The following is a 20,440-nucleotide window of genomic DNA, read 5'->3' on the forward strand; positions in this document are numbered from 1 at the left end:
TGGAAGTTTCTCTGATAGAGGTTGGCTTAAGTTTAAACTGAGTTGTTTAAATTTTCTCAGAGAAGGTTTGGTTCAAGTTGGGCTATTTTAATGAAACACACAGGCACATAAACACATTGAAAGCAACAACCAAAGTGTAACGTTTTCATTGCAATTTATTTAAAATATTAACAGGATAAAAAATGTGTATAACCTTAAAAGAATTATAAATATTTTTATGTTTTTGTATCAACAGATGTAGCTTTAGAGTTCTCTGGGATTTCATCAGCTTCATGTTTCTTTGATGTCTCCAGCCAGAATAAACTTTCTGTTAGGAAGACAAATAGTACAATGTAGAAACAGGTTTAATAAGTAGAGCACAGAGATTGATCAGATTAATTTACAAGCCTTAGCATTCAATATTAATTTACAAAATTATTGACAATGCACAATGTTTTTAAAAGCAATGTCTGTGAGTTATTACATGATATATTTAAAACACTTTTATTTATAAGGAAATGATAATTTAGAGAAATGTATTATAAGGAAAAGATAATTTAGAGAAATGTAAGATAATTTAGAGAAATGTAAACTATTAGATGAAAATGTGGGGGGAAAACTTTTTTTCCTTTTTAAATGAAGTGCAATAAACACATGACGCCCAATTTTTTCACTTTTGCCCCATTTTAAATTCTTGCGATTACTTCTAGAAACATCTGGATTTTTGATACTGTGCTATTTCTGATCTATTTTTAGCTCTATTTATTAGCTTTCAGTTTGTTCTGGGGAAAATGTTCTGACAAACAAACTTGTGTGGTTATTGGCCACCATGAGACATTTGATCTATTGATGACACACTGGTGAACACTAAATTAGAAAATATACCATTCTCAGAGAAAGAAAAACTTATTGGAAAAGTAAACTTTCATATGGCCTAAGCAGGAACCACCTTTATCCGACTCCATGAGCAAGATGAGGATTTAAAATTCACAGTTCTTCCTTTCATTTTATAGGTCTTAGAATCCTTGACAAGACATATTTTGTGAATGACTTTTATAGGAAATTTTTTTACAATGAAAAGCACTTAGGTATATACATATATATATATTCAAGGATTCCACTAAAAATCTCATTTTTCTCCTGACACATTAATGTGCGGGTGGTCAACAAAGAGAAAAGTAGAACGAAAAACTATAGACCAAGTCACTCACAGTTCAAAAAAACTAAGTAGAATCAGGCCCAACCTGTTCATGCCCTTATTGTAATAAGATAAAGGTGAAGATTGGGTTTCGCAGCTATTTTCATGTACATATATTATGAGTTTTCAATCAATGTCTACCAGGCGGTGGTTCTCTCAACCCTTATATATGGCTCTGAGACATGGACACTATACAGAAAACAACTAAGACTTCTTGAGCGCTTCCACCAACAATGCTTCAATCCATCATGGACATACGGTGGCAAGACTACACTACAAACAGGGATGTCCTTGCGAACGCCGGTACAGACAGCATAGAGGGACTTCTTATGGTCTGACAGTTACGCTGGGTATGGCATGTATCCCGTATGGGAGACGAACGTATCCCAAAGGCAGTCTTTTTTGGTGAGCTAAAAGGGGGGACGTAACAGAGGCGCCCCCCCCCCCCCCCCCGGAAACGCTTCAAAGACCAGCTTAGGCGTCAACTTTCCTTGGCTGACATAGAAGAGAGCACCTGGTTGCATGCGGCCTCAGAACAAGACAGCTGGAGGTCAGTAACGAAGGCCGAGGGATACACATTTGAGACCAAAAGAAGATCCGCTGCCGAGGACAAACGCAGATGGCGAAAAGAAATCTAAGTCGACCACCTGCGGACAATGGTTGTGCTTGCCATGGATGTGGCAAAATATGTATATCACAGCTGGGGCTGTGCAGCCATGGGAAATATTGCATTCCTCACTAATCTTCGGACTCGAAGACAAGACTTATTATTATAATGAGTTTTCACTGATCACCAAGAAAAACTGTCAAAAAAAATGCTCTATTGTTTAATTTTAAACAATTAAAAAAAATTTAAAAAAAAAAACAAAAAAACTTAGGATATGTGCAATAACAATAACCTTTGTTGATAAATCATATAACAATTGTCAGCATAGCCTAAAGCTGAGGTTATAGTTATTTAGTGCATTCTATTTCAAGACAGGATAAAGCGCTTGGCTTAAAAACCAAGGGGGTCTTAGGTGAAGATCTTGTTGAAGACTGAGACTTTGAATTTTTGGATTTTTAAGATGCTCAGAGTCCACCGAACTCTAATGGGTACCTGACATTCATTGGGAAAGTAAAGGTGGTTGGTTGTTATGCTGGCTACATGACACCATCAATAACAATCGGCTATAGAAACACGAGCTCGAAAACCATGTCACGGCTCACATTGAGGCAATCTACTGCACAGGACAGAGGTAGATGCCAAAAAGAGAAATTATTCAGCTACTGGCAGCCAAATGTTATGTGTGCACTGGATGTGACAAAATCTATAAATCACAGCTAGGACTGTGTAACCATGTGAACTATTGCACTGCTCCTTAATCTATGGACTTGATAAAAAGCCATATAAATGCTAATTATAATAAAAACAAAAAAAAAATCAGTCTTGTCTAACCTGCAGAAAGGGCAGATACGTCATTTTGTTCTTTACACTTTGGGTCATTTTCTGGCCCTAGCGTCCACAATGATTCAATATCATAGTGCTCCCTGGCATTCCCATAGAAGATGTGTAGGACAATATTGCCTAGATAATAAAACATAATCATAGGGGAACATGAGAATGGAAATATACTGTAACATTATTTTCATACATCAGTACATCATAAAGTTGGTGAAGAATAGTTGGCATGTTGTATGTTTTCATTTCAATCCATAACAAACTCAGGCATATTTAAAAAAAAAAAAATCAATACTTTGCAAACATAAGAGCACTGAGGAATTCTCTGTTTATTGTCATTGTCTGTTTTAAAAGAAACACTAATTATGAAATGGTACATTAATCAAACATTATTTTCTTTATTTTTTTAATAGTTCTATAATTTTAAAAATCCTGGTGAAGACTGGGATTTTAAATTTTGGAATCTTTGGGTGCCTCTGAGTCCACCCAGATCTAATGGGTACCTGACATTAGTTGGGAAAAGTAAAGACGTTGGTCATTGTGCTGGTCACATGACACTCTCGTTAACCACAGAAACAGATGACCTTTACATCATCTGCCCTACAGATCGCAAGGTCAGGGGAACTTTTTTTTATCCATTTACTTGATAGCAGTCAGTAGAAAGCAGTCATTGAAGGCAGTCACCATAAACACTTAGTAGATAACAGTCAAAGGGCTGTTACTGACTTGGATTATTATTGTTTGCCATTCATCAAGTCCTGATTCAAAATAATTGTATATATTTTCAAGATGTCATTATCTGTGTCTGCTATTTATCAAGTGATATTTCTGCATTTTATGAGAGATGGCTGAATGTACATGTATTCATCCTGATTATGCCTACATTACAAAAATATTGAATAGACTTACATAACGATAATCTACACATCATTCACTCAATAACAGCAGACCATTTTTAAAACAATAGTAATAAATAAGCATTCCACAACCCATTTTTCTACTACAGAATGTGAATGATACAAATATTCTCATTTTAGTTAATTCAATGCCATGGTTTTCAATGCGATACAAGTGTGACTGTGTCTCATGTAATGTTGCACTACCACTTTGGCTGCAGGGATCACCTATCAGTTTTCCCACTGATCCCCTTTGTTTTATAAGTGTGACTGTGTCTCATGTAATGTTGCACTACCACTTTGGCTACAGGGATCACCTATCAGTTTTACCACTGATCCCCTTTGTTTTATAAGTGTGACTGTGTCTCATGTAATGTTGCACTACCACTTTGGCTGCAGGGATCACCTATCAGTTTTCCCACTGATCCCCTTTGTTTTATAAGTGTGACTGTGTCTCATGTAATGTTGCACTACCACTTTGGCTACAGGGATCACCTATCAGTTTTACCACTGATCCCCTTTGTTTTATAAGTGTGACTGTGTCTCATGTAATGTTGCACTACCACTTTGGCTGCAGGGATCACCTATCAGTTTTACCACTGATCCCCTTTGTTTTATAAGTGTGACTGTGTCTCATGTAATGTTGCACTACCACTTTGGCTGCAGGGATCACCTATCAGTTTTACCACTGATCCCCTTTGTTTTATAAGTGTGACTGTGTCTCATGTAATGTTGCACTACCACTTTGGCTGCAGGGATCCCCTATCAGTTTTTCCACTGATCCCCTTTGTTTTGAAATGTTTAATTCAAAGTATGAGCATATATAATGAAATGAATACCCATACTGCGGTGCTTCAACCTACATGTTCTCTTCACATTAATTTGGGAGAGAAACAAGAGTTGTCCTCCACAAGTTCAACCTTTCAAAATTTCTTTGTAGGCGATTTTTTTAGAAAGCTTATACCAACTCTGTCTGTCTGACTGCTAAAAAGTTTGAACATGTTTTTACTCCCATTTCCCATTCTCAGATCAAATAAAAAATTATTCAATTAATTATTGAACCTGACAAGACATAAATCAATAATAAAAAAAAATTAATTATTTTATTAGATTTTAAAATAAGGGGAATAAATGCTACTTATTGAGAGATGTGGTGGATCAAGTTGAAATTTTGCATAATTATTCATAGTCGATAACAATACACGAATCAATCCACAAATTAACTAGTTAATCATTTAGTACTTATTAATTAATTTTATTTTACATAGCAGAAAGCTAAACCCTGTAATTTTTGTATAAATTGTGGTAATCAGTGGTTCTTTCCCTTAGATAAGCTTTGTTTTTCAAAAGTATTCTTTTTTTATTACATGTTTTTACTTATATTTTAAGCCAAAATTATTTTGAAATAAAATCAGAACTATACAATTTAATTTACAAATAAAATATAACAAAAAAGAAACCTAGTTTTACAGAACTCAATTGAAAAAAAACCCACACAAAAAAATAAAATAAATGCAAAATTTAAAATAAACCCAAATATTTTAAAGAGCATCAAGATTGCTAGCAGAATGTGGGTTATCTTTACAGTTAAATTAAAAATAATAAATTGAACTAACAACGAAAAGTTCCATTGATGTTCAATATAAAACATGGTCTGGATGTAAATGAGAACTGTCCAAAAATTTAGTTGTAAATAAAAATAGTTCTTGGAATGGCATTATGCAAATCTCTGACCTGACAATGTTTGGACAACAAGGCGCAAACTTTCCACCAAGAGTTCTTCAATACTGAGCATGATGGAAATACAGAAGAACATGAGTTCACTGGGGTTTTTTTTTTAAACATTTTTTTACTTAATAAGTGTACACTTTCATACTAAGAAGACAGTCAGAAGTCTGTTTTATTTTTTATTGGAAATCAGGTTTGAGTGAGAGAACATGAAAAATAAACAAAGACCCAGATAGAAGAAACCGATTTTTTTACATTAGTGTTGTCGTCCTGATGTATATAAACAATTTCCTAAGAATATCAACAATGACTGCTCACTATTCCGAAACCCACAATATTACAACTGATGTTGGATTTAAAAGCCAGTAAAACTTATTTCCTTCCTGGAGGGACAAACCTTTCTTTGTTCTTTTTTAGAGGCAGATATACAGATCTGGTCAATTGCTCAATTTTAAGCTGCAAGGTGAAGTTAAACCTAACCTCACCTAAGTTGTGGATTAATACAATTAGGATCGCAAAAGTGTTATTTCTGGACCTAACTACTTGTACATCTAGGCTAATGTTGGCGTAACAAATTTTGGAGCATTGCATGCCAAGCAAGATCAAAGGATAAACAGAGATACCAATAGCAAAGACAAACAGACACAAAAACTCTTAATTTGTTTCCCTGGCAATCAAATCATTAAATAGAAACTATCTGATATAAACTTTTCACATGTAAATTATGAGTGAGCCTGGTGGGAATTTATATATTTTGGTTTACTATAGTTATAATGTTTTATTTGGTGTAATGCACAAATTGTAAGACAAATTTCCTTATGGATAATAAAGATTATTATTATTACTATTATAGTTTTAAGAAAATGATTCATAAATCCAGTCAATTTTCACAATCATATGATATACTGCTATTTTTTATGAAATTTAATTTTTAATCCAAAATTTCACTGCATTTTTACTATTGCAATTATACATATATATGAATAAAATATAAAACATGAACAAAAATATACCAACCTAAGTCTAATGCAGTCCAATCACTTTTGTTGAGGCCTTCAATAACCAAATGAGGATCAGTGTCCAATTTTTTTCTTTTGTGCTGCAAAAGAACAGAAAAAAAAGTTAAAATTTAATATATCACTAACATGTCATTTCCAGTATATTTCTAACACATGCCACCTCCAATGTATCACTAACATGTCACCTCCAATATATCACTAACATGTCACCTCCAATATATCACTAACGCAGCTACTTCTAATATATCCATAACACATGTCACTACTAAAAGATTCCTATCAAATATCACTAACAAATGTCACCTTTAATATATAACCAACATAGAAAAAAAAAATTTCCCTTTCTGACCTTGTGATCTATAGGGCAAATGATGTTAAGATTATCTGTTTCTTTGGCCAATGGTTAATGGCTAGGGTGTCATGTGGCCAACACAACGACATACTGCCTTTTTTTCCCCCATATAAGGTCAGGTACCCATTACAGTTTGGTGAGCTCAGGGGTGCCCTAAAAATCCAGAAATTCAAAATCCCAGTCTTCATCGAGATTCAAACCCAGAGAAACTATGATTCATCCTGAACACTTTTCATGTGACTGTGGAGCCCTATTTTGGAGAGACACTCCTGTTCACAAATATCACAGGTTAAAGTGGCTTTTGCTTTGATGGTTGAGGATCTGGCCATTTTTTTCACATGGCATGCTTATCTTCCAGAGCTGAGGCCCATGTTTTTTCGCTCTCCATAGCTTTCTTGGTCACTGTCTCTCTCCATCTAGTGTGGTTTATTTCCATTTATTCAACTGATTTACTACTGGAGTAAAATATGCTACTCCAATGCTAAGAGGCATTCACTATACATGTATAAATGTGAGGATAATGGGTGGTCATCACTTATAAACATGTCCAAAACATTTTATACTGACATAAGGACAAGGTTATCATTATGTACTCATACTGATTTAAGAAAATAGTGAAATAGTGAATGCAGCTAATCTATCACTTTTAACTTGTATGTCTCAAAGGGAACTTTTTAACAACAATATTAAAGGTAAATGTACCCCTTTCAGATCTTCTGATCTATGGGGGCAGATGATGTAAAATGTAGTTGTTTCTATTGGCAACTGTGGTATCATGTGGCAATGACCAATTCCATTTACTTCCCCAATGTATGTCAGGTACCCTTTAGATCTGAGTGGACTCGAGGACATCCTAAAAATCCCAAAGTTAAAAATTACAGTCCTCACTAAGATTCAAACTCGAGACCTTTGGCTCAGAAGCCAAGCTATTTTACCACTCAGTCACCAGACCCAACATGCAGCATTTGTTTAGTATTCATATTTATTCATGCAATACAACAGATTACAATAGTTAAGTTAATGCAACTCACCACCCACAAAAACTCATCATTTATGGCATACAGATGACGCTTTGACTTGGCTGAAGCAACCACCATATGATCACAAAAATTGGCTTCATAAGGAATTGGGATGGTAACAATGTTCTCTGCGCCCAGGTGATTTAAAAACACTAACAGCTCCTCTAATTCAAATACACCAGTTTCTCCTCCTGTTAACCATTAAAAGATATTTTTATTGCAAATATATCTCATACACCTATATTTTTTCATTGTAATTTTTTAAAAAAATATATCATGTACATACTTATTATAGTAATTAAAAGTGTATAGTAAAAAAAATTTTGGAAGTTAAATTATGTCCCTAAGTTTGTTTTTTTTTCATAAAATTATTCTGTAAGCAATTAACCCAAAAGTGCACTGAGTATGCGTTGGTAAGTTTAGCTGACCTATTAATCAAGCCAATGATCAGTAACCATTAAGTAAAAAAATGTTGAAGTTGTACAGTCTAATCTAGTAAATCAGACCAGCAGCCATTTATTCTGACTAAATCCTAAAGTACTAAAACAAATCCTATAATACAGTTGAATCTGGTTAATTGGACCAGACTATTATTAGGAACTAAACAATCGCATCCCAATATTGTTAGTAATAGGATATATATTAAATGTATCTTTTACATTAAACTTTTTCTAAAAAATTGGAATGTTGGGAAAAAACATATTAAACGTTTTGACAGAAAAAAAATTATATATATATAATTTAGGTGAAGTGATCATTTTACACACACACACCCACCACTGTCACACTTTCAATGCCAACAACTTAATGTCAAAATAATTCCTTAGCAAGTGAAGATATCTAACAGACAATTTTTTATCCCAAATGCCCAGAAATATGTTTTCCTGATTACATATTTAATATTATATATATATAAATGACAAGACGTTCACATAATTTTTATGCATTTTATTAAGTAACTATTATGAATTAAAGACCAGCTTAGACTCCAGCTTGCTTTAATTGACACTGAAGAGAGCACCTGGAAGCAAGTGGCTGATAGATACACATTTAAAACCAAAAGGAAATCTACTGCAGAGGACTGGCATAGAAGGTGAAAAAGACGCTGAATGTGAAAACATTGTAGGAAAACAGCTAGGAATGTGCAGCCACGTAAAATACTGCACTCATTCTCAAAGACAAGCCTTATTTAATTAGTGTGAATTCATTAATTCTTCAAAACCCAAGCCCAATTATATTTAACAAAGATTTTAACAAATGCTGCTCTTTCTTAAGTTTACTGGAACAAATGTTACCATCATCATAGTAAGTAAATCACTGTATATAAATTATAATATTATTATTTATATTATAATACTATAGGATCTAGTATCAATAAAAAATATAAAGATGACAATCTAAATTCTAAAACTTACGTTCTAAACTGATTGGAAGAACCTTTTCAGGCCGAATCATTTGCTGTGACATTTCTCTTTCATCTTTATACTCATATTCTTCAATGTCTTCTGCAACTCGGTAATCATACTCAAATTCTGTTGTTGTACGATTTGCCTCTTCAAATGTAAGTTGATCTCTGGTAAAAAGACTAGTTGGTGTTGGAGTGAGTTTGGGCTCCGAGGAAGACTTCTTTTCTGATTTCTTTTCATCTGGCTCTGAAGATTCAGATGCATTTTTTGTATCACTAAAATCCTTTTGTATGTCATACAATAACGAATTAACATCCAGAGAACCTTTGTCTAAATCAGATTCATGTCCTTCCTTTAATTTGTCAGCTATCTTTACATCAGTGTGCTTTTGTTCAGTAGAAAAGCTTGCTACTGACGGTAAAGCATTCTTGGAGTATCTCCACAGTTTGCAGCTATTGAAATGGAAATGTATAGAACACTTTGAAGACAGCGTACTAAACTTGGGTGACACCAACGGCTTTACATGTGAAGTTAACAGTGTAGCATGCCGATGGCTGAGTTTCTCGGTGAGAGGGTGTACTCCAAGACATGACACTCTTGACACTGGTTTTACAGAGCAGGCGCACCGTGACAAACTTCTTAGAACATGAGAAATGGTACCAATACCATGGCTTTTAAATCGAGTTCGTGTAAGAAATCCATGATGAATACTTATACTGCCACGAATTATAATTATGTCTAATGACATCGTTATTTAATCTAGATATATAGATATAGATCTAGAGTCTCTAAATCTATAGACTATAGATCTAGATTAGCACTTATTCTAGATCTAAAATCTAAACCTTGAGTTGAAAAGATACGTTCTTCAATAAGTATGCTAAATATTATATAGGCAAGTATTGGTAACTACAAAATTAGGATCTTCAAGGGAATCTTTCGTGAAGAAAAAGATGTTTTTTTTACCCATGATTCGCAATATGACACTGTTACCTGTAACAATGTAGATCAGGGGGGACTGGATGTCAAAATTCGCCCTGGCGTAAAAAAAATAAATAATTACGATCCGGCCCACTAATTGCTTGACAGTCCATATGATGTGCAGGTGGCTTCAAAACGAGACAGCCGTATATGGTCACTTACAAAGGCCGCTGCAGTGGACAGACGTAAACGGCGAAAAGAAAATCTAAATCGACCACCGGCGGACAATGGTTATGCCTGCTCTGGGTATGGCAAAATTTGAAGGTCGCAGCTGGGGCAGCGTAGCCATGGCAAATAAGCATATTGAATTCCTCATTAATCTTCGGACTCGAAGTTATTATTATTATTGGTAGGCCCACATGCCCTCATTGTAATTAAAGTTTAGTAATGTATCGAAATCTGAACGCAAGAATGGCTAAGTGGATCCACGTTAGGCCCTACTTACTGTATTTTACTAATGTATACGAACGCGACATGAAGCTCTCCAAAATAGACACTAACAGCTGGGGAAAAGCACTGGATAGATCCACACGGAGAGCGATTAGAAAAGAAGGGTCACGGATTGCAGATCCAACAGTTGTAGAAAGAATAAGGGTGAAAATGCAACGGCACCTGGTGATTACAGATGCAAAACCTGTGACTGCAGCTGTGTATCAAGGATTGGCCTCTTTAGTCAGACCTTGCGATATATATGGCAGATGATGTAGGCCAAGTTCATCTGTGACCCACGGTTTTACGTCGAGGGTGTCATGTGACCAGCACAAGGACCTATACTTTTCCCCAACTAATGCCAGGTACCCATTAGAGCTGAGTGGACTAAAGAGGCGCCCAAGATCCCTGAAAGTAAAAATCACAGTCTTCACCAGGATTCGAATCCGGGGCCCCGGTACGGAAACCAAGCGCTTTAAGGCTCAGCCACCGCGCCTCCTTGGTTACATATTTAGCCTAACTGTCAATAATTATGATTTGTAGTGGGGAATCCCTGGGATCTTGAGACGATGTTGACCAATTTAACACGTTATCTTATATGTGTCTATCCCGGTAACAGAGGATATATAAGACTACTGCAGGCCCTATTATAACTGTATCAATGACCAATGATGACCAGTATCAATGCGACAGTAAAAGGTCCCAGCTTCGATGGGCGGGACATGTAGTCCGCATGCCAGACAACCCAACGCCTTCCCAAACGACTTCTGTATGGGGAGCTGTGTGCAGGAAAGCGCTCCCAGGGAGGCCAGTACAAGCGCTACAAAGACACTCTCAAGAGCTCCTTCAAGGAATGCGATATCGACATTCAGAGCTGGGAAGCACTAGCTCTCGATCGCTCCTCATGGCGTGAAGCTGTGAGACTCGGAGTCTCAAGATATGAAGCAAGAAGAATGGCCAGACGAAAGAGCGTCGAACCAACAAAATGCTGAGAAAAGAAGGCCTATCTGCAACTGACCAAACTTACCCATGCCACGTATGCGGCCGGCTTTTTAAAGCGAGGATTTGACTTTACAGTCATCTTCGAGTCCATAGGAAATGAGAAATGTGCTCATCTTCGACTACGAAGGAGGAGCTATATAATAATTATGATTTGTAGTGGGGAATTCCTGGGATCTTGCGACGGTGTTGACCAATTCGACATGTTATCTTATTTGTGTCTATTTCGGTAACAGAGGATATATATAAGACTATTCTAGGCCCTTTTATAACTGCATGATCCATAATTTATAACCTCAAGGCCCGGTTATACATTTGCTTGGACCTCGAGTATGTCACCCCTACACTAACATCAAAGAGTAGCTCTCACCAACGGTACGTTACAGCCTTGTAAACAGTAGCGCACTCTAAAGTCTTTGCGTTGTAAGCAGCAGTACGCAGTCACAACCCTGTAAAAATGTTTTTTCGTAATATGTTTTACATGTTTCGGATGTTCCTTCAGAGTTGAAGATAGTTTACTTCCTAGTCCAAACCTCCTGTAGGACGACGGAGGACGGGAGCGGGCAGGGTTTGAACCCTCGACCGTCGGTAAATCCGAACGACAGTCCAGCGCGCAAACCGCACGACCAGGCAGCCAAAGTCACTATTATAGTTCTTAGATCCAGTTGATACGGAATAAATAAATGCATTTATAAAGTATTACACAGAGATGTAGGCCTATATGTAGGCCTACTAAGGCTTTAAAATGGAAGCCATCATGATGAATTTAAACAAAAATAAATATTAAAATATTTGTTTGAAACAAGTTTTTAAAAACATTTCTCTAAAGATGCATTAGATCATGGGTACCGGTAATACATTGCAAGAAATATTAACATCAGACCCCCCTCTTTCTCAAAAGCACTAATTTCAGTTTTGAACTATAATTGTTCTATACAGTTAAACAAAAATAGTAGAGTGCCCCAATAGACGTAATCTTCAAGTCTGAAGAGTGCAGTATATTACATAGCTCTGCAGCTCCATCTGTGACCTGCATATAGTAGACAAAACATGTCTGCCAGATGTTATACATTCTCTGTTTGCACTTTTTTTGGTGGTTGCATTGTTTTGGTTTTGAAATGTATGTCCGTTAGCTTGGGCCTTTTTTGTAGACCACTGACTTTCGTTATGGGAAAGCTGATATTCAATGTGTTCAAGGGACCTTTGTAACTCAAAGCTAAAAAAGATATATATTTGGCATAAGATCAGTCTTCCCATGTTACAAATAATGCTGTTCTGGTGATGACAAATGTGTAAAGTATTGAAGCTAATTATTGTTTGATAATTGTGTTGGGTAGGTAAAAAAAAAAATCTAAGCTCTCAAAAGGACAATGTGGAAGAAAAAAATTATAATTTTTATATTCGCAAAATGTTTTATGCTTTCAAACAAAACATTATAACTATAGAAAACCAAAATATACATTCATACCAGACTCACTCAGAATTTACATGTGAAATGTTTATGTCAGTTGAATTTTATTTAATGATTTGATTGCCAGGGGAACAAAAGAGTTTTTGTGTCTGTTAAGTAGTGTTTTTCTTTGCTATACATGTCTGGTATCTCTTTCTTGATGGTAAAATCACACAATCTTGACCCAAGGGGAGATTTTTTTTTTCTAAAATCTTGTTAAATTTCTTATGAATGTTTTTCTCAAACAGTTGCTCAAATGGGGTTAGTTTTTTTTGCCAATGTTTTACCAGCAGCATTTAGGATTTTATGAAGTTTATTTTTTTTTTAAATGTTCTAATTGTCATACCAGGCAGAGATATTAAAACGTAAAATACTGCAGATGTGAGCGTGACAAAATATCGCCAAGGCGTTTTTTGTTAGCATTAAATGAGGGCATTTTTCAAAGTAATCGTAATCTTTGCTGCCCTTTTTAATGATATAATCAGTACTTGCAGTAAAATTTAATTTATTGTCCAGGATAGTATGGTACCAAGGTATTTAAAAGTTTGCACTATTTTAATGGTCTTTCCAGCTACACGAAAAGGAGAGCTGAATCATCAGCGAATTTTGTGAAGAAGCAAAAAGAACTATTGGTGTACAAAATGAACCACAATGGAGATGTCACAGCCCTCTGGGGGCGCCCCTGTGTTAACTATATGTGTATTTGATATTACTTGTTTGCCCTAACCTTCTGAGGTATTTGGGTCAAAAATTCATAACCCCTTATGATGTCCATATGCAAGCATGTATTTTATTTGTAAAACAATCTTAATGAAACTTGGCGTAATTATTCCTGAATATTCCCTAGATCAACGTGAAGACCTAACAAAAAAAAAGTTTTACCTTTTAAATCTATGGGCAAGTCTTTATTTCAGTTAGTCATTATCATAAGTAATACACAGTAAGCCTTGACTTTCATTGCACAAGAAATCTTTTATTACCAATGTTTATCAATAAAGTGCACAACATAAATTTATTTACAGAATTATGTTTTACATGTTGGACAGTTACAGCAAATGTTACTTATCATCCAAATGATAAAACTCATTGCAGATTAAAAGATATTTACATACCACCATAAGTTAAAAACATTCCAGGTTGTATTACAACTTGCATATATATATACACAGCAGCATCCAATCTCTAACAATAAGTAGAGCCAGGTAGGTAAGTCTACACATTTCCAAAGCTATGTCTCCGAAATGTTTTTATTACCGGTATGGAATAATCGCTCAACTTCTTTCTCGATTTCATCATCCTCATCATCACTGAACATGGATTTGTCATGGGCTGGTTTCTCAATGACTTCCGAGAATATTGCTTGAAATTCTTTACCTGACCATAAAGTACATATTTATGATTCAAAATCAAGAGTTGTCACAAAAAAAGCATTTTTAAAATGTGAAGTTGCATATAATTTTAAGTTAAATAAATATTAGTAGAAGTTTCTGAAATCTTTCAAGTATGGTTAGCTTCAATAAATTATGACATTTGCTTATTTGAAGACCTTTAGTGACACTGTATTTCATCCTTGGACAGCCTTGTGCAGGGTCAATGTAGCAATAGATTAAGAGTCTGTACCATTTTGTCAAGACTAGAATTGATGTATTTTAAAATCCCCAATTAATGCATTGTAATTAGAAGTTGGGCATTGTAGATTAGTTTTCTCTTTCTGACCTTTTTTTTTTTTTTTGATAGAGGACTTCATGAAATGCCTCAAGAGGATACACTTTGTAGCAGATATAAATGTAGTTGTGCTGCCAATACACAAGGAGTAGCTTTGAAATGATGTGATCAATCTAGTAATAGGCTCCACAACTTGTTTGTAATCTCTTTTGATCACTTCATTGGGCATGTTCTCTTTTTTTATTTCTAGTGAAGTCAAATGATACAAAATTTTTATCTCTTATTTGTGAGAGCTAATCTATGTTTGTATAGACTGAGAAATGGGGAGATCAGTCATGTTGTAGAACATTCAAGAAAACTAACTCTAAGCAGATCTTTCAAAATAATTAACAAGAAGCAAAATGTAGACCTACCTGTAATGGGATCTTTTTGATATTCAATATGGACATTTTCAAAACCAAAATTTTCAAGGCACACCATGTACTTTACTGGGTCTGCAATCCCTTTATTGAGGAAGCCATTTTTCTGAAGCAGAAAAGATTTGAGCTTTCAAACTGTTTCCCATTGATCAGTAGTTTAACATAGTGGATAAGGACCTAATAAGTCACAATATTTGTAGGGGTAAAAAAAGAAATAACACTAACTAAGAATTAATACATTAGTAAGGTATATTATGCTGAAGGCCAGTTTAGACATATTTTTTGCTTCTTATGTCTAATGTATAAGGATAGAATTGATCTCATTTTTAAACTGGGTGGTGAGAAAGCTTTATTAATAATTATTTTATTAATTTTTGACTAATCATGATTTAGTTGGAAACATGGGTGAACACATACATAGGAAAATTTTTTTATCTGGACCACCCCATTATGAAACAAGATATCTTTTGCTTATCTGAGATAGACTTCTGCTATCTCTAGCTCTACGTCACTTTATGGCAAAGACAGTTCTTTTTTTAGTAAAAAGTTTCCCCTTTTCAGACCTTGCGATCAATGGGGCAGATGATGTTATGGTCATCTGTTTCTATTGTCAAGGGTTAATGAGCAGGATGTCATGTGGCCTGCACAATGACCCAACCACCTTAACTTTCCCTTACTAAAGTCAGGTACCCATTTAAGTTGGGTGGATTCATGGGCACCCTAAAAATCCAGAAATCACAGTCTACACAGAGATTTGAACCCAGGATCCCAAATTCAGAAGCCAAGCAATTAACCACTCGGCCATTGTGCCCCAATCTGTGATTTTTTCAAACTGATTTTGAATAATGTCACCATAATCTCAACATGAAGACCGAAGGGCAGTTCAAACACATCAGCACCTACTAACCTGGGATTTTTTCAAATTGTCGATGCACAAGGTTGTGACCATGACACCACCTGGCTTCATCACACGATAAATCTCTCGTAACACTGGCCTCATGCTAGGCCAAAAGTAGTAACTGTTGCAGTGAAAGACCCGATGCACAGAATCGGTGTTGAGGGGAATACTGCTGGCACATCCGTGAAACAACATTAACTTTTTGTCTGTTAAAGCTTTATGAAGTCTTTTACTGGCTGTTTCCACCATATAAAATGACGACTCGATGCCATAAAGTTTTCCATTGCCATCTAAAGCAAAAAAAAAAAAGGTAGCCTTAATTTTCAGTTGTACCGGTATATAGTAACTTAACATTTTCAAAGAGGAATAGCTCTTTTTGAAACGATCTTAATGTATTGACAATAACATAATTGTTATGGTGCAAGTTCTTTCTAACTGTTGATGATTCCTATGCAAGAACAAGTGTATGCTGTAGCAATTTCCATATATTTATTATACAAAAACTTTACAATACAACTACTAAAACTTTTTACTATTAGTCCTACAATCTCTTCATATTCTAACTAACTCTCTAAAAGCTTCAAGTTCTAACTAGCTAACATGAACAAAAATCAGGCCTTAAATACCTTTTGTTCACTGATCTGGACCAGTTGGGAAAATGGAGGGGGTGGGGGCGAAAGGGATATCTAGGTGAATTTTTACTGTATTTACTTTTTAAAAGCATTTATAAAAAAAAAAAGGAATGACCTGAATTCAACATAACGACCACTCTGCAAGCTCCTATGACAATAGAAGATTGTGTAGTTATCTATTGTTTGTTAAAAACTTACTTAAAAAGGGGACTAATACAGCTTATACCACCACTTCAGTCAAGTACAATTTCTTCCTCTTGTTCGAGATAGCAAACAAAATAATTAATTACCAACATTTAATTAACAAATTGGTTAATTCTTGTGTTGTCAGGTAAAAGAAATAATTGTGCAAAATTTCAGCTTGATCAGAGATTGGTTGTCGGATAAATAATGTTTACAAACTTTTAACCAAACAGACAGACAAACAAAGTGAGTTGAAAAATAAATAAAATGCCAAACCTAGAAAAATAATCAACACATTTTGCTTCTCTGTGTAAAAAATGGTGTAATGTAGTATTCAGTCTTCATCTAAATATTGAAATATTCTGAAACAGACAATTCTAAATCCAGAATATGTTTACCTTTTATTATTTTGTAAGCAGATTCCAGACCAATACCTGGTCCAAAGCCAATTTCTAAAACATGATGATCAGGCTTAATATTGCTCAACCTAACAGCATTTTCTTCCAAGAATCCATTCCGTTTAGTTAAATATTGCTAAAATGAAAAAGAAATGAACATATCATTTCATCAATATGAATTTCAATAGCTATTCTGCTAGCATTTAGGTACTATACTTACAAATGGTGATTGTAAGTATAGACAAATTGATTTGAAATTTTATTTAAATTTTGAAACTAGTTTTAAAAAAAAAGCTTATCAAAGGAGAATAACTCCAATTTAAAGCCATATCTCTCAGAAATAAGAATCATTTCCCCTTTTCAATATTAAACAAAATTAATTAGTTACCACTAATTAACTAATTAGTAATTTTTAAAATTGATTCATGTTTTGTTAGGAACAATGAAGAATTGTGTAGAGTTTCAACTTGATCAGATAATAGGTGTGGTGGAAATAACATATAAAAAAAAATTTACAAGACAGACAGACAGTGAGTTTATATATTCTTTGTAAAAAGAAGATAGCATTGTTTACCGTAACAAACCATCCAAAAAGACCTTTTTGTGGATGTCTTAAATGTGTCTTCATCTGCTTTACATACCACATTTTTATTTTTCCTGCCATGGCACAAACACATTTGTGATATAAAAAAATCTGAAACAAAAAATTTAAAGATTCTGAATATAAAATTGCAAGGACAAAATCCAGCATAGTTGGGGAGCACATGAAGCACCCAGATTGGGCTTCTCTTTGATGGACTTTGACCTTAAGTACTCCGCTGTGGGAAGAAACATTGTCTCATATTCTTTTCAACTAAACCTGACTTGCCCTATTCTATTTTGACAGATCTGAAAAGGCAAATGGTGATCGTTGCATTGCCCTTAACTGAAGTATTTTAGTCAAAGGCTTTAGTAAGATAGGATTTTAGTCTCACATGAAGTTTGATGATGGTGAATATAAATGTAATTATTTGCTGACGGACAAAGCCTGTCACCTAAGAATGTAATTAATTTTTTAGAAAATGATAAAATAAGTTGACGGGAACATAAACTAAAAACATCTAAGCAAAAAAAATCTAAATATTTAATAAATTCAAATAAGTCCATAGATCTTTACTAGATATATAATACATTCCTTACATGAAATTTTGTTATTTTCTTATAAACCAGTGAGCAAGAAACACTATTGGGAGCAAATTGTTTTGCCTGATGATCAATGAAAATTGATTATGGAGGATTAGCAGGAATTGTGCATCCATGTGTTAGCCCAGGAGGTCAAGCAAAACAAAAAAGAAAAATACAAAAAAAATACTTTTAAAAACAAACAACAAAGCTTATTTTAAGTGTAGTTGAACCGGTATCAATTAGTTTGGGTCAGTCATGTAATTAAATTTGTAATACATCTAGACTAACAATAATTAAGCTGTGTGATTAGAAACATTTTTACCAATTGTTTTTGTTTAAAATAATTTTATGCTTTTAGCTTTCTCAATAGGCCATGATCACGCCTTGATCCCATCGCTTGTCTGGACCAGTTGGAAAATAGGGAGGGGGAGAAAGAAGAAGGTATCTGGGGGATTGCCTTATAAATGTATTTATAAAAAAAGTGAGTGGCCTGAATACAAACCCAAGGGCTAAAGCCTCCTCATGCTAATATGGTAACCACTGTGCCAGGCAGCTGCTTATGAAAATAGGTTTTATAGTTATTTACAAACTTTTCTTTCTACAAACAATAAAGGGGACTAATTCAACTTATCAGTCAAGTTAAATGACTTTCCTTTGTTCAAGATAAGAAACAAAATAATTAATTACCAATAGTTAATTAACAAACTGATTATTTTTTTTTGTATTGATTCTTGTGTGTCCAGGTAAAAGAAATAATTGTGCAAAATTTCAGCTTGATCAGAGATTGGATGTGGGAGAAATATATGTATAAACTTTTTACCAGACAGACAGAGGGAGTTTGTAAAAATGATTTTCATTTTGAATTGTAAAAAAGCAATGCTTTTTTTTTTTTTTTTTTTTGAAATCAGAGTTTGCGGAACAAAATAGCATAATGAAAAATGTCAGAACAAATGATTTTTATTTTTTGTGTGTGCGATGGTACCACAAGATGCAGAATGGTTGGGAAGTTTGTACGATGATCAAGCACTTGAGATTTATAACTCAGAGGTCTCTATATCTCTACAGACTTCCCATACACCTTCTTTATTTGCATCTACACTATATATTATTATGACACAATGTAAGCTGTAGTTGCCAGTACTACATTACAAAGCACTTTTTTTTTCTGAAGCTCAGAAGGCAGGAATTGAATTGGTGAGAATGGCATGAAAGGGAGTACTAGATCTATTTATTTTTGCCTTGGTGGGCCATCACAAACAAAAGTTTCAGAAACACTGCTCTAAGTCTAAGCTAAGACAATTGAGGACTCTACTGAGCTATGCTTACTTGTATGCATTAAGTCTTAGTAATTTAGTTTCTTAAGTCTACTACTTAAGGTAGTATAGGCTATATATAGATTCTAGATCTTTAAAATAGCTTATATAGAGAAATCAATACTAGTTAATATTAATTCATGATATTGATTCAATATTGAATTTTGAATGATTGATGACTGACTTTAATTTGTGATCAAAAACTTGTCATTCGAGTTGTAGATTCTAATCAGTATACTCTTATAATTATAGTAACAGATTTAGGATCGATTGACGATTTGCCAGGGGTCGCCTAAGACTATGAGCATCGAAAAAATGGATTGTTATCGTCTATTCTTCTATTCATCAATCATTGCTGTGTGTGTGTGCGGGGGTGGGGGAAGGTCGAGGCAGAGTGGCGGATTGTAAAAAGGGGTCGCTGTACTAACTAGATCTAGTGAGTACTAATTTACTAATACTAAGAGACTAGTGTCAGTGTTGACAGTACTGACAATAGTGACATAGAGACACTCTCACTCAGACAGACTCACAGAGTCACACTACTCACAGACTAGACAGTCCACTAGCCACTAGTGACTAGACTTATCACTTACTTATTACTAGATCTAGAGACGACTTGACTAGTGACTAGAGAGTTTAGACGACTAAATTAAAATTACTCACTAATATTAGTTACACTGGCGGTGAATCAATTGATGCTTAAATAAGTTACAAAATAAATCATTTCTCTAACAAGAAGATCTCTACTTATAGGTCTACTAGATCTAGACGTAAGTGTCGTAAGTGTATATAACTATATAGATCTAGATCTGCCGGGGACACACGTTGTTTACAAACACATCGCCATAACGAGTTATTTCCTTTTGACCTT

The 20,440-nt window shown here is 34.7% G+C and overlaps 2 protein-coding genes across 5 annotated transcripts; both read right to left on the reverse strand.

Moving 5' to 3' along the window:
* Window positions 1-137: 137 nt before the first annotated feature.
* Window positions 138-9,918, reverse strand: LOC106060314 (uncharacterized). Of its 2 annotated transcripts, XR_008775395.1 has the most exons (6): window positions 9,048-9,918; window positions 7,645-7,823; window positions 6,260-6,341; window positions 5,249-5,301; window positions 2,616-2,744; window positions 138-307 (listed from the first exon to the last, which is right to left on the reverse strand). XR_008775395.1 is itself a non-coding variant. In XM_013218137.2 (5 exons), the coding sequence occupies exons 1-5, from the start codon at window positions 9,784-9,786 to the stop codon at window positions 216-218; spliced, it is 1,221 nt and encodes a 406-aa protein (XP_013073591.2). In that variant the 5' UTR covers window positions 9,787-9,916; the 3' UTR covers window positions 138-215. The 2 variants fall into 2 exon arrangements, 1 of the variants encoding a protein (XP_013073591.2); XM_013218137.2 differs by lacking the exon at window positions 5,249-5,301 and having other exon boundaries at window positions 9,048-9,916.
* Window positions 9,919-13,849: 3,931 nt separating this feature from the next.
* Window positions 13,850-20,435, reverse strand: LOC106060315 (uncharacterized methyltransferase YdaC-like). 3 transcript variants are annotated; one of them, XM_013218139.2, is made up of 6 exons: window positions 20,233-20,435; window positions 17,667-17,786; window positions 17,093-17,228; window positions 15,889-16,169; window positions 14,976-15,087; window positions 13,850-14,271 (listed from the first exon to the last, which is right to left on the reverse strand). In XM_013218139.2, exons 2-6 carry the CDS (start codon window positions 17,754-17,756, stop codon window positions 14,126-14,128), a joined length of 765 nt encoding a protein of 254 aa, XP_013073593.1. In that variant the 5' UTR covers window positions 17,757-17,786; window positions 20,233-20,435; the 3' UTR covers window positions 13,850-14,125. The 3 variants fall into 3 exon arrangements, with proteins under 3 accessions (XP_013073593.1, XP_055870446.1, XP_055870447.1); XM_056014471.1 differs by lacking the exon at window positions 20,233-20,435 and adding an exon at window positions 20,163-20,181; XM_056014472.1 differs by lacking the exon at window positions 20,233-20,435 and adding an exon at window positions 20,117-20,135.
* Window positions 20,436-20,440: the final 5 nt, after the last annotated feature.

The sequence above is a fragment of the Biomphalaria glabrata genome, chromosome 16 (assembly GCF_947242115.1).
Source record: "Biomphalaria glabrata chromosome 16, xgBioGlab47.1, whole genome shotgun sequence".
Classification (NCBI taxonomy): Eukaryota; Metazoa; Mollusca; class Gastropoda; family Planorbidae; genus Biomphalaria; species Biomphalaria glabrata.

Coding starts and splice junctions, on each gene's coding strand:
- LOC106060314 (XM_013218137.2), bottom strand. CDS start 9,786: ATGTCATTAGACATAATTATAATTCGTGGCAGTATAAGTATTCATCAT. Junction 7,824..9,047: donor TCTTCCAATCAGTTTAGAAC/GTAAGTTTTAGA, acceptor AATGGTTAACAG/GAGGAGAAACTGGTGTATTT. Junction 2,745..6,259: donor TTGGACTGCATTAGACTTAG/GTTGGTATATTT, acceptor TTTATTATCTAG/GCAATATTGTCCTACACATC.
- LOC106060315 (XM_013218139.2), bottom strand. CDS start 17,756: ATGGCAGGAAAAATAAAAATGTGGTATGTAAAGCAGATGAAGACACAT. Junction 17,229..17,666: donor TTTTTGGATGGTTTGTTACG/GTAAACAATGCT, acceptor TTTTCATTTTAG/CAATATTTAACTAAACGGAA. Junction 16,170..17,092: donor TGCTTACAAAATAATAAAAG/GTAAACATATTC, acceptor TTTTTGCTTTAG/ATGGCAATGGAAAACTTTAT.